Source organism: Pristiophorus japonicus, chromosome 1, assembly GCF_044704955.1.
Source record: "Pristiophorus japonicus isolate sPriJap1 chromosome 1, sPriJap1.hap1, whole genome shotgun sequence".
NCBI lineage: Eukaryota > Metazoa > Chordata > Chondrichthyes > Pristiophoridae > Pristiophorus > Pristiophorus japonicus.
Window position 1 is genome coordinate 376352460 of NC_091977.1, and position 14423 is coordinate 376366882.

General features: G+C 51.1%; 1 protein-coding gene across 3 annotated transcripts in view; it reads right to left on the bottom strand.

The window, feature by feature from the left end:
• LOC139259600 (stathmin-2-like) overlaps positions 1-14423 on the bottom strand; it is a 66816-nt gene that overhangs the window by 47434 nt on the left and 4959 nt on the right. The window contains exon 2 of one of the 3 annotated variants that reach the window (XM_070875104.1): positions 5157-5166. The exons of the other annotated variants lie outside the window; for them this stretch is intronic. Coding sequence (XP_070731205.1) covers positions 5157-5166 — 10 coding nt within the window. The remainder of the gene's footprint in view (positions 1-5156; positions 5167-14423) is intronic. 3 annotated transcript variants of the gene reach the window in all.

Below are 14423 nucleotides of genomic sequence, written 5' to 3' on the forward strand. Positions count from 1 at the left end.
GCGAGAGAACGGAGAGAGGAGAAAGACTGTGACTGGGAGAGAGGGGGAGGGAGGGAGAGGGAGAGAGAAAGAGAGAGAGAGAGAGAGAGAGAGAGAGAGAGAGAGAGAGAGAGAGAGAGAGAGAGAGAGAGAGAGAGAGAGAGAGAGAGGGAAAGAGAGAAAGAGAGAAAGAGAGAAAGGGGAACTGGGGAGAGGAAGAGACTGGGAAGAGAGGGAGAGGGGGGCAGGGAGAGTGAGAGAGAGTAATATGTCCTTACCATACAGTATAAATGCACACAAGGCCCATACTTGAGAGAAGATCACTCTGTGACCAGTTACCTTTATTAGCAAGACCTCAAGAGACAGACGGTGGGTGGAGCTCCCCCTTTTATACCTGAAAGTCCAGGTTAGGAGTGTTTCCCAAGTTCGTCCCCTGTGGTCAGTGTTCTCAAGGTGTACAACTTAGGTCAGCTTATACATGGGTTACAATGACAGTTGAATACATGACATCACCACCCCCCCCCCCCCCCCCCAAGGTCTTATTGGGATCACAGGTTAAGTCTCTCTGGTGGTTTACGCTCCCTTGTAGAGCGCCTGAGTTGGGGCTCCGGTTGTTGGGCGCTGGCCTGAGTGTCTGCTGTTTGCGGTGCCTCAGACCTGTCCGGACTGCCCACAGTGACTGGGCTCTCCTCCACTTGATTCCGGTGTTCGGTCACCTGTGGTGGAGTAAACTCTACGTCGTGTTCTTCCTCTGCTTCTTCTATGGGGTTGCTGTACCTCCTTTTAGTTTGATGCATGTGTTTGCGGCAGATTTGTCCATTGGTAAGTTTAACTACCAAAACCCTATTCCCCTCTTTGGCAATCACAGTGCCTGCAAGCCATTTGGGCCCTGCAGCATAATTAAGGACAAAAACAGGGTCATTGACATCAATACATCACGCCCTCGCATTCCTATCATGGCAGTCACATTGTGACTGAAGCCTGCTCTCAACAATTTCTTTCCTAGTAGGGTGTATAAGGGAAAACCTGGTTTTGAGCGTCCTTTTCATTAGCAGCTCTGTGGGTGGGACCCCGGTGAGCAAGTGTGGTCGGGATATATTAGCCAACAGGAGGTGTGATAAGCGGCTTTGTAGGGAATCCCTTGGATTCTGAGCATCTCCTGTTTGATTATCTGCACTGCTCGTTCTGCCTGGCCGTTTGAGGCCGGCTTGAATGGTGCCGTTCTGACATGGTTGATTCCATTGCCTGCCATGAAGTCCTGGAATTCAGTGCTTGTGAAGCATGGGCCATTGTCGCTGACCAAGACGTCCGGTAGACCATGGGCAGCAAACATTGCCCGTAGACTTTCAACCGTGGCAGAGGATGTGCTTGAATTTAAAACGGCACACTCAATCCATTTGGAGTAGGCGTCTACTCCAACCAAACACATTTTTCCCATGAAAGGACCTGCGTTGTCCACATGGATCCGTGACCATGGCTTGGCGGGCCAGGAGCAGGGGCTAAGGGGGGCTTCCCTGGGTGCGTTGCCCAACTGAGCACAGGTGTTGCATCTGCGAACACAAAGTTCTAGATCTGCATCTATCCCTGGCCACCAAATGTGTGACCTGGAAATTGTCTTCATCATGACAATGCCCGGGTGCTCATTGTGAAGTTCTCTGAAACATCTCTCTGCCCTTCTGGGGCATGACTACTCGGTTTCCCCACAGTAGGCAATCGGCCTGAATCGAGAGTTCATCCTTGCACCTATGAAACGGTTTAAACTCCTCAGGGCATGCCCCGTACAGGCTGCCCAGTCCCCATTCAGGACACATTTCTTAACTAAAGACAGTAGCGGGTCTTTATTTGTCCAGACTTTAATCTGACGGGCTGTCACAGGTGAGCCTTCGCTTTCGAAAGCTTCAACAGCCATGACCATCTCAGCATCATGCTCAGCTGCCCCCTCAGTGGTGGCTAGTGGTAGCCTGCTGAGTGCATCGGCACAGTTTTCAGTGCCTGGTCTGTGCCGAATTGTGTAGTCATAGGTGGCCAACGTAAGTGCCCACCTCTGTATGCAGGCCGATGCATTCGCATTTATGGCCTTGTTGTCGGCCAAAAGGGACATTAGGGGTTTGTGATCTGTCTCCAGCTCAAATTTCCTGCCAAACAGGTACTGGTGCATTTTTTTTACTGCATATACACATGCTAGCGCTTCCTTTTCTACCATCCCGTAGGCCCTTTCCGCCCGGGACAGACTCCTGGAGGCATAAGCTACCGGCTGTAACTGACCATCGGCATTCACATGCTGCATCACACACCCGACCCCATAGGACGACGCATCACATGTTAAAGCTAGTTTCTTACATGGGTCATATAGCATTAACAGTTTGTTGGAGCATAACAAATTGCGTGCTCTATTAAAAGCCCTTTTCTGGCTGTCCCCCCCAGACCCAATCGCATCCTTTGCGTAGGAGCACATGTTGCGGCTCTAGCAGCGTGCTCAATTTGGGAAGAAAGTTGCCAAAATAGTTCAGGAGCCCCAGGAATGAACGCAGCTTGGTGGCCTTGTAATCGCCACATATCCTGACTGACCCATCCGCCTTGAGCACCGGCACAATCGGGCTCGCCCAGTCACTGAATTCGACTGGCGAGATGATGCCTTCCCTCAACAGGCGGTCCAATTCGCCTTTTATCTTTTCCCGCATTACGTACGGCATCGCTCTGGCCTTGTGGTGTACTGGCCTGGTGTCCGGGTTTATGTGAATCACTGCCTTGGTCCCCATGAAAGTGCCAATGCCGGGTTGAAATAATGAGTCAAATTTGTCCAGGACTGTGAGCATGATACTCGCTCCACAGAAGAAATTGCATTGACATCGCCCAATTTCCAGTTCATGACAGCAAGCCAACTCCTCCCCAGCAGTGCGGGACTGTCCCCCAGGACAATCCAGAGTGGCAACCTGTTCTCCGAATCTTTGTGGGTCACGACTGCCGTGGCGCTGCCTAGCACCGGAATGATCTCCTTTGTATATGTCTGTAGCAGTGCGTCAATCGGCAATAATTTTGGCCTCCTGGCCTTGGACACCCATAACCTTTCGAACTGTTTGATACTCATCAGGAACTGGCTGGCCCCCGTGCCCAGCTCCATTAATACTGGGATGCCATTGAGGAGCACTTTCATCATTATCAGCGGCGTCCTGGTATATGAACTGTATATGTGCTCCACATGAACTCGCTGAACTTCAGCTTTCCCCGATTTCCCCCAGTATTCATTTGGCCTCGTACGGCTTACATCGGGCCCCTCCTCCTCGTACATCAACCTGGCTGCAGACTTCCTGCAAATACGCGCCAAGCGACCGCTGACGTTACAGTTTCTGCAGGTATATTGCTGATACCTGCAAGCTCTGGCTGGGTATTTGCCTCCACACCTCCAGCATGAGCTAGAAGCCCATTGTTGGAAACAAAAGGTCCATTACCAGTCGATCGTCTCTGACTGTCTCTGTAACTGTCCTTAAGCGCACCATTAACAAGTGTTGATGGCCCCATTACTGGCCGCATTGTCCATTGCGATCGCATGAATCGCTGTTTAGCTAGCCACTGTCTCTGTTGAATTCCCCCTTTGGATTCGACTGCATGCTGGGGCATGTCCGATTGCCCTTGTCTGCCTAGAGAACTGTGTGCCGCGTTAACAATGTTGACTCCCTGGTCGTTTGCCGCATTTGAGCCAAGATTTTTTGCCATACATCATTCTGTTCTCTTCCTCCCCAGAGATAATTGTCTGGGCCATCAAAGCCGCCGCTTCCAAGGTCAAGTCTTTGGTCTCAATCAGTTTCCTGAAAACCCCAGCATGCCCGATGCCCTCAATAAAAAAGTCTCGGAGCATTTCCGCTCTGCATGCATCTGGGAACTTACATAGGCTCGCCAGTCGCCGGAGATCTGCCATGAAGTCTGGAACGCTTTGCCCTTCTCGCCGCCGGTGCGTGTAAAACCGGTGTCCCGCCATGTGCATGCTGCTCGCCAATTTAAGGTGTTCCCCGATCAACTTACTGAGTTCTTTGAATGTCTTGTCCGTCGGCTTCTCTGGCGCTAGAAGGTCCTTCATCAGGGAGTACGTTCTGGATCCACACACCGTCAGGAGATAAGCCCTGCCTTTGTCGGCCGAATCCTGTCCCAACCATTCCTTAGTGACAAAACTTTGCTGTAGTCTCTCAATAAAGTCGTCCCAATCATCACCAACACAGTACCTCTCTTCTGTGCTGCTAGTGGCCATGCTCGCGTGGTTTAAATCCCAGTTTCTCGTCACCAATAATATGTCCTTACTATACAGTATAAATGCACACAAGGTCTATACTTGAGAGAAGATCACTCTGTGACCAGTTACCTTTATTACCAAGACCTCAAGAGACAGATGATGGGTGGAGCTTCCCCTTTTATACCTGAAAGTCCAGGTTAGGAATGTCTCCCACAAGTTCGCCCCATGTGGTCAGTGTTCTCAAGGTGTACAACTTAGGTCAGCTTATACATGGGTTACAATAACAGTTGAATACATGACAGAGAGAGAGAGAGAGAGAGAGAGAGAGAGAGAGAGAGAGAGAGAGAGAGAGAGAGAGAGAGAGAGAGAGAGAAAGAAACTGGGGAGAGAGGAGGAGGAAACTGAGTGAGAGAGGAGGAGACTGAGGAGAGAGGGGGAGAGAAAGGGAGCCGGGCGGGAACTGAGGAGGGAGAGAGGGGGAGGCAGGACGGGAGACTGGGGAGAGAGGAAGAGAGAGAGAGAGAGAGAGAGAGAGAGAGAGAGAGAGAGAGAGAGAGAGAGAGAGAGAGAGAGAGAGAGAGAGAGAGAGAGAGAGAGAGACTGGGGGTGGGGGAGGGTGGAGAGAGAGAGAGAGAGATTGGGGCGAGAGAGCGAGAGACTGAGGAAAGAGAGAGAGAGAGAGAGAGAGACTGGAGAGAGAGAGAGAGAGAGAGAGAGAGAGAGAGAGAGAGAGAGAGAGAGAGAGAGAGGAGAGAGAGAGAGAGAGAGAGAGAGAGAGAGCAAGAGAGAGAGAGAGAGGGTGAGATACTGGGGAGCGAGAGAGTGTTGTGTATCTGTAATGCATGCACTCCCATGTTCCGCCACCAGGGAATGCATCCCCTGAAGTCCCAAGGGATTCCAGCATCCCTAACGAGCACTGTATATAAGCCGGACCCTAAGGCCTGTTCCTCACTCTGGAGTGTCTTAATAAAGACTGAGGTCACTGTTACTTTAACCTCCCTGTGTGCAGTCTCATTTGTTTTAGGAACACAATACCTGCCGACGAGTTTACAAATCCAACGCAAAGATGCAGCAAACTGTGGGCATCCTGCAGAAGTTCTCGGAGGGTGAGGACTGGGAAGCCTATGTCGAACGGCTAGACCAATACTTTGTAGCCAACGAGCTGGACGGAGGAGGAAGCGCTGCAAAAAGGAGAGCGGTCCTCCTCACGGTCTGCGGGGCACCAACCTACAGCCTTATGAAGAATCTTCTGGCTCCGGTGAAACCCACTGATAAGTCGTATGAGGAGCTGTGTACACTGGTTCGGGAGCATCTTAACCCGAGGGAGAGCGTGCTGATGGTGAGGTATCGGTTCTACACGTGCCAGCGATCTGAAGGTCAGGAAGTGGCGAGCTACGTCGCTGAGCTAAGGCGACTTGCAGGACAATGTGAGTTTGATGGCTACCTGGAGCAAATGCTCAGAGACTTTTTTGCACTGGGCATTGGCCACGAGATCATCCTACGAAAACTTTTGACTGCAGAGACACCGACCCTCAGTAAGGCCATTGCGATAGTACAGGTGTTTATGTCCACCAGTGATAACACCAAACAAATCTCTCAGCACACAAGTGCTAGCAATGTTCATAAGTTAACTGGAACTATGTTTGCAAGCAGAAGTGTACAGGGCAGAAACCATGAGTCTGCAACTGCCAGCAGGCCTCAGGTGACCCAGATGACTCAGAGTCCGCAATAAAGGATGAATGCTGCTTCAAAGGGTATGTTTGCAAGAGCTGTGGAACAATGGGGCACCTCCAACGAGCTTGCAGACGAGCTGCAAGCTCTGCAAAACCTGATAACCACCACGTGGCAGAGGAAGATCGGTCCATGGTGGATCAAAGCACTTTCGAGCCTCAGAGAGAGGAGACAGATGCTGACGTACACGGGGTGCACACATTTTCGACGAAATGTCCACCTATAATGCTAAATGTAAAAATGAATGGCTTACCCGTAGCCATGGAACAGGACAGTGGCGCTAGCCAATCCATCATGAGTAAAAAGACGTTTGAGAGACTGTGGTGCAACAAGGCACTCAGACCAGCCCTGAGCTCTATCCACACGAAACTGAGAACGTACACCAAAGAGCTCATCACTGTCCTGGGCAGCGCCATGGTCAAGGTCACCTACGAGAGCATGGTGCATGAACTGTCACTCTAGATTGTCCCGGGCAATGGCCCCACACTGCTTGGAAGGAGCTGGCTGGGCAAAATCTGCTGGAACTGGGATGACATCCGAGCGCTATCACATGTCGATGAGGCCTTCTTTACCCAGGTTCTTAACAAATTTCCTTCCCTTTTTGAGCCAGGCATTGGAAACTTTTCCGGGGCGAAGGTACGGATCCGCTTGGTCCCAGAGACACGACCCATTCACCACAAGGCGCGAGCGGTATCTCACGATGAGGGAGAGAGTGGAAATCGAGCTGGACAGGTTGCAACGCGAGGGCATCATCTCCCCAGTGGAATTCAGTGAGTGGGCCAGACCAATTGTTCCAGTACTCAAAAGTGATGGCACGGTCAGGATTTGCGGCGATTATAAAGTAACTATGAATCGTTTCTCGCTACAGGACCAATACCCGCTACCTAAGGCAGTCGACCTATTTGCGATGCTGGCAGGAGGCAAGACGTTCACCAAGCTCGACCTGACTTTGCCCTACATGATGCAAGAGCTGGAGGAGTCTTCGAAGGGCCTCACCTGCATCAACACGCACAAGGGACTGTTCATTTACAACAGATGCCCGTTTGAAATTCGGTCAGCTGCAGCGATCTTCCAGAGAAACATGGAGAGCCTACTCAAGTTGGTACCATGTATGGTGGTTTTTCAGGACGACATATTGGTCATGGGTCGGGACACCGTCGAGCACCTACAAAACCTAGAGGAGGTCCTCCAGCAACTGGATCGCGTAGGGCTGCAGCTGAAGAGGTTGAAATGCGTCTTCATGGCAACAAAAGTGGAGTTTTTGGGGGGAAAGATCGCGGAGGATGGCATTGGACCCACAGACGCCAAGACAGAGGCTATCAGGAATGCGCCCAGGCCACAGAACGTCACGGAGCTGCGGTCGTTTCTGGGTCTCCTCAACCATTTTGGTAACTTCCTACCGGGGTTAAGCACCCTCTTAGAGCCCCTACATGTGTTATTGCATAAAGGTGAGAACTGGGTATGGGGAAAAAAAAAACAAGTAATTGCTTTTGAGAAAGCCAGAAACATTTTATGCTCCAACAAGCTGCTTGTATTGTATAACCCGTGTAAAAGACTTGTGCTAGCATGTGACGCATCGTCGTACGGAGTCGGGTGTGTATTACAACAAGCTCACGTTGCGGGGAAGTTTCAACCTGTTGTCTATGCTTCCAGGAGCTTGGCTAAGGCTGAGAGGGCCTACAGCATGATTGAGAAAGAGGCATTAGCGTGTGTGTTTGGGGTAAAGAAAGTGCATCAGTACCTGTTTGGCCTCAAATTTGAGCTGGAAACCGATCACAAGCTCCTCATATCCCTGTTCACTGAAAACAAGGGGATGGTATGCCTCAGCCCGCATACAAAGTTGGGCACTCATGCTATCAGCGTATAACTATACCAAAGAATGTTCCCAATGTTTGGGAAGTCCAGAACCAGGGGTCACAGTCTAAGGATAAGGGGTAAGCCATTTAGGACCGAGATGAGGAGAAACTTCTTCACCTAGAGAGTGGTGAACCTGTGGAATTCTCTACCACAGAAAGTAGTTGAGGCCAATTCACTAAATATATTCAAAAGGGAGTTAGATGAAGTCCTTACTACTCGGGAGATCAAGGGGTATGGCGAGAAAGCAGGAAGGGAGTACTGAAGTGCATGTTCAGCCATGAACTCATTGAATGGTGGTGCAGGCTAGAAGGGCTGAATGGCCTACTCCTGCACCTATTTTCTATGTTTCTATCCGCCACAGGCCAAGCACCGAGAACTGTGCGAATGCTCTCAGTCGGCTATCATTGCCCACCATGGGGGTGGAAATGGCACAGCCTACAAACTTGAAGGTGGTGCAGCCCGCAGACTTGATGGTCATGGAAGCGTTTGAAAATGATAAATCACCTGTCAGGGCCCACCAGATTAGGACTTGGACCAGCCAAGATCCTCTGCTGTCCCTAGTAAAAAACTGTGTACTGCATAGGAGCTGGGCCGGCATCCCTGTTGAAATGCAAGAGCCAATCAAGCCGTTCCAACGGCGAAAGCACGAGCTGTCCATTCAGGCAGGCTGCCTGTTGTGGGGTAACTGCGTAGTGCTACCCAAAAAGGGCAGGGAGACGTTCATCTCTGATTGCCACAGTACACACCCGGGTATAGTAATGATGAAAGCGATAGCCAGATCCCATGTGTGGTGGCCCGGTATCGACTCTGACTTAAGAGTCCTGTGCACGGCAATGCAGCGTGTGCTCAGTTGAGCAACGCGCCCAGAGAGGCACCGCTAAGTTTGTGGTCCTGGCCCTCCAGACCATGGTCACGGATCCATGTCGAGTACGTGGGCCCGTTTTGTAAAGTCCTTACTCAATGGCACAGAACCCACACGAGGCACATTCTATGGACAAGGTCACTCTATGACCTGAACCTTTATTCACAGGACCAAGAAGCGATGACTCTGCGTGGGACCTCCCTTTATATACCTGAATGACCAGGTAAGGAGTGTCTCCCACAAGTTCACCCCCTGTGGTCAAGGTGTGCATTTCTTACATATATACAGTATTGCTGTGGTGTTACGTAGAGGTTACATACATGACATCACCTCCCCCCCAAAGTCTTATTGGGATCATAGGTTAATTCATTCAGGTGGTCTACGCTCCCTCGTGGAGTGCCGCAGTCGGGGTTCTGGTTGTTGAGCCTTGGCGTGAGTGTCTGTCACTTGTGGTGATTCCGGCCTGTCCGGGCTGACTGCTGGGACTGTGCATGCTGCTGAATGTTCTTGATGCTTATTCACTGGTGGTGGTGTGAGCACCATCTCATGCTCTTCCTCGGGTTCCTCAGTGTCTATGCTGAACCATTCTTTTTACTTTGTCCAGATACTTATGGCATATTTGCCCATTGTTAAGTTTAACCATGATGACCCTGTTCCCCTCTTTGTCTATTACAGTACCCTCAAGCCATTTACGGCGTGATCGAGGACAAATACGGGGTCATTTATTTCTATACATCTCCCCCTTGAATTTCGGTCATGGTACACGTTTTGGGACTGGCGCTTGCCCTCAACTATGTCGGTCAGGACTGGGTGAATGAGGGACAACCGAGTTTTAAGTGTTCGTTTCATAGGTAGCTCAGCGGGCGGGACCCCCGTGAGCGAGTGCGGTCGAGACCTATAGGCCAGCAGGAGGCGCGATAGACGACATTGAAGGGAGGTCCTTGAATCCTGAGCATGCCTCGTTTAATGATTTGGACCGCATGTTCCGCCTGGCCATTGGAGGCCGGCTTGAATGGTGCTGTCCTGACATGGTTGATGCCATTGCCCGACATAAACTCCTGGAATTCGTAGCTCATGAAACATGGGCCAATATCGCTAACAAGGATGTCCGGCAAGCCGTGGGTTGCAAAGACCGCACGTAGACTCTCCACTGTGGTGGATGTCGTGCACGAATTCAAAATGATGGACTCGATCCATTTCGAGTACGCATCAACCACAATGAGAAACATTTCTCCCATGAACGGGCCCACGTAGTCTATTTGAATACGTGACCATGGCCTGGTGGGCCAGGGCCACGGGCTGGGCGGGGCCTCCCTGGGGGCATTACCCAGCTGGGCACACGTCGTGCATCTGCGAACAGTGTTCCAGGTCTGAATCAATTCCCGGCCACCAAACGTGTGACCGGGCAATGGCATTCATCAGCATGATGCCTGGGTGCTCACTGTGTAGTTCCCTGATGAATGCTTCCCTGCCCCTCTGAGGCATGACTACCTGGCTGCCCCATAGTAGGCAGCTGGCTTGGATGGAGAGCTCATCCATACGCCTGTGAAATGGTCTGACCTCCTCAGGGCATGCTCCATGTGCAGGTGCCCAATCCCCAGTCAGGACACATTTCTTCATCAGAGAAAAGAGGGGATCTCTGTTTGTCCAGATTTTGATCTGGCGGGCTGTGATGGGGGAGCCTGCGCTGTCAAAGGCGTCAATGGCCATGACCATCTCAGCGCTTTGTTCCGCTGCCCCCTCGGTGGTGGTCAGTGGAAGCCTGCTGAGCACGTCAGCGCAATTTTCGGTGCCCGGCCGGTGTCGGATGGAGTAGTCATCAGCAGCCAGCGTGAGAGTCCATCGCTATATGAGAGCTGACGCATTGGCATTGACAGCCTTGCTGTCTGACAACAGGGATGTTAATGGCTTGTTTCTAATTCGAACCTCCTGCCAAAAAGGTACTGATGCATTTTTTCTACACCATAGACACATGTGAGTGCCTCCTTCTCAACCATCCCATATCCACGTTCTGCTTGAGAGCGCGACCTGGAAGCATAAGCCACAGATTGTAGTTGGCCCTCAGCATTACTCTGCTGCAACACGCACCCGACCCCATAGGATGATGCATCACATGTCAGAACCAATTTCTTACAGGGGTCGTACAGGGTCAATAACTTATTTGAACAAAGTCGGTTCCGTGCCCGATTGAAAGCCCGTTCTTGACAGTCCCCCCAAAACCATTCATAACCCTTACGCAGGAGCACGTGAAGTGGTTCCAACAATGTGCTTAAGTTCATCAAAAAGTTCCCAAAATAATTCAAGAGTCCCAGAAATGAACGCAACTCCGATGTGTTGCCGGGCCTGGGCGCCCGTCGAATCGCCTCCGTTTTGGATTTGGTAGGCCGAATCCCATCTGCAGCAACCCTCCTGCCCAGGAACTCAACCTCAGGAGCCAAAAACACACATTTAGACTTCTTGAGTCGCAGGCCTACCCGGTCCAGTCAGTGTAGCACCTCCTCCAGGTTGTGGAGGTGTTCCTCGGTGTCACGACCCGTGATGAGGATGTCGTCCTGAAATACGATTGTTTCAGGAATGGATTTGAGCAGGCTTTCCATGTTTCTTTGAAAAATCGCGGCTGCTGATCGAATGCCAAACGGGCACCTGCTGTAAACCAACAGTCCCTTGTGCGTAGTGATGGTGGTCAGTAGTTTAGAATCGTCGGCCAGTTCTTGGGTCATGTAGGCTGAAGTGAGATCCAACTTGGTAAACAGCTTGCTGCCCGCCAGCGTGGCAAAAATATCCTCCACTCTCGGGAGCGAGTATTGGTCTTGTAGGGACACTCGATTGATAATAGCCTTATAGTCACCACAGATCCTGACAGAACCCCATCCGCTTTTAGGACGGGAACGATGGGGCTCGCTCAGTCGCTGAATTCAACGGGTGAGATGATGACCTCGCTCAGCAAACGGTCCAATTCGCTCTCGATCTTTTCCTGCATCACATACGGCACCGCTCTGGTTTTGTGGTGCACTGGTCTGGCGTCCGGGGTGATGCGTATCACTACTTTGGTACCTTTGAACGTCCCGACGCCAGGTTGGAATAGTGACTCAAATTGTTGTAGGACTTGTGAACACGAACTTCGCTCCACAGATGACATTGCGTGCACATCCCCCCCATTTCCAGTTCATTTCAGCTAACCAGCTCCTTCCCAACAGTGCGGGACCATTGCCCGGGACAATCCAGAATGGCAGCCGATTCACTGATCCATTGTGTGTGACCGCCAACATTGCACTGCCTAGCACTGGAATGATTTCTTTGGTATACGTCCATAGTTGTGTCTCAATGTTTTGTAGTTTGGGTGTACTGGCTTTGTGTGGCCATAGCTTTTCGAATTGTTGAACGCTCATGAGTGACTGGCGGGCCCCAGTGTCCAGTTCCATGCATACAGGGATGCCGTTTAATAAAACCTTCATCGTCATTGGTGGCGTCCTGGCAGAGTGTTTGCCCCCATACCTTTAGCATGAGCTGTGAATGTTTGCCACATGAACCCGCTGAACTTCAGCATCCATTGATTTGCCCCAAGACTCATCCTGCATCACAAACCCCTGTTCTGGTCCATCCACCTCGTAAATTAGCCTGGTTATAGGCTTCCTGCACTTTCGAGCTAAATGGCCACTGAGGTTGCAATTTCTGCAGACGAATTGTTGAAACCTGCACGTCCTGGCAGAGTGTTTGCCCCCATACCTCCAGCATGAGCTGAGATTCCCATTGTTGTGAACAAAGGAGCTATGACCCTGCATTCCTCGTTGATTGTCCCTTTGACTGCCCTCGAGTACCCTGTTAGTGGGTGTCAATGGCCCCATCTCGGACCGCATTGTCCACTGTGATGGTGTAAATGTCTGTTCACACTGCCATTGTCCCTGTTGAAAACCTGTTCTGGGGTCTATTGCTGCCTGGGGTGTGTCGAACTGCCCTTGCCTGGCTGCGGGGCTCTGAGTCGCATTTATGATATTGACTCCCCGATCCGCTGCCGCATTGGAGGCAGAATTGCGTGCGTATATTATTTTGGTTTCCTCCTCCCCCACCATGAAAGTCTGAGCCATCAATGCCTCCGCTTCCAAAGTCAAATCCTTGGTCTCAATTAATTTTTGGAAAATCCCCGCATGACCAATGCCCTCAATAAAGAAATCCCTTAACATCTCCCCTCTGCAGGCGTCTGTGAACTTACAGAGGCTGGCCAAATGCCGGAGGTCCGCAACAAAGTCTGGTATGCTCTGTCCTTCACGACGTCGGTGGGTATAGAATCTGTGTCGGGCCATGTGTATGCTGCTCGTCGGTTTGAGGTGTTCACTGATTAGTTTGCTGAGGTCTTCAAAGGTTTTGTCCACGGATTTTCTGGTGCTAGTAGGTCCTTCATGGGCGCGCAAGTCTTAGGTCCGCAGCTGGTCAGCAGATGTGCCCTTCGCTTGTCGGCCGCTGCATCTCCCAGCCATTCTTTCGTGACAAACCGTTGCTGGAGCCCCTCAATGAAATTGTCCCAGTCCTCCCCAACATAGTACCGTTCCTCTGTGCTACCGGTGGCCATTCTCGTGGGTCGTTGATTCCCGTTTCTCGTCGCTAATGTAAAGTCCTTACTCAATGGCACAAAACCCACACAAGGCACATTCTATAGACAAGGTCACTATGACCTGAACCTTTATTCACAGGACCAAGAAGTGATGACCCTGCGTGGGACCTCCCTTTACATACCTGGATGACCAGGTAAGGAGTGTCTCCCACAAGTTCACCCCCTGTGGTCAAGGTGTGCATTGCTTAAGTATATACAATATTGCAGTGGTGTGACATAAAGGTTACATATATGACACATTTGTCAGTAAAATGTTCCTGGTGGTGGTGCATGCCTTTTCAAAATGGATTGAATGCGAATTAATGTCGGGAAGCACCGCCACCATTGAAAGCCTGAGGGCCATGTTTGCCACCTACGGCCTGGTCAGTGAGAACGGGCCATGTTTCACCAGTGCCGAATTTAAAGAATTCATGACCCGCAATGGGATCAAATTTGTCACCTCGGCCCCGTTTAAACTAGCCTCCAATGGGCAGGCAGAGCGGGCAGTGCAAACAATCAAACAGAGCTTTAAACGAGTCACAGAAGGCTCACTCCAAACCCGTCTGTCCCGAGTACTGCTCAGCTACCGCACGAGACCTCACTCGCTCACAGGGGTGCCCCCGGCTGAGCTACTCATGAAAAGGACACTTAAAACCAGACTCTAGCTGGTTCACCCCAACCTGCATGATCAGGTAGAGAGCAGGTTTACAAAATGTAAACAATGGTCGCGCCACTGTGTCACGGGAAATTGATTTGAATGACCCTGTGTATGTGCTAAACTATGGACATGGTCCCAAGTGGATCGTGGGCATGGTGATAACTAAAGAAGGGAGTAGGGTGTTTGTAGTCAAACTAGACAATGGACAAATTTGCAGAAAGCACCTGGACCAAACGAGGATGTGGTTCACAGACTGCCCTGAACAACCCACAGCAGACACCACCTTTTTCAAGCCCACAACACACACCCAAAGGATCAACGACACCACGCCGGACCAGGAAATTGAACCCATCACGCCCAACAGCCCAGCAAGGCCAGGCTCACCCAACAGCCTTGCAGGGCCAACAACACGCCAGCCCAGCGAGGGCACAGCCATCACACCAGAACAGACATTTATACCGAGGCGATCCACCAGGGAAAGAAAGGCTCCTGACCACCTCACCTTGTAAATAGTTTTAACTTT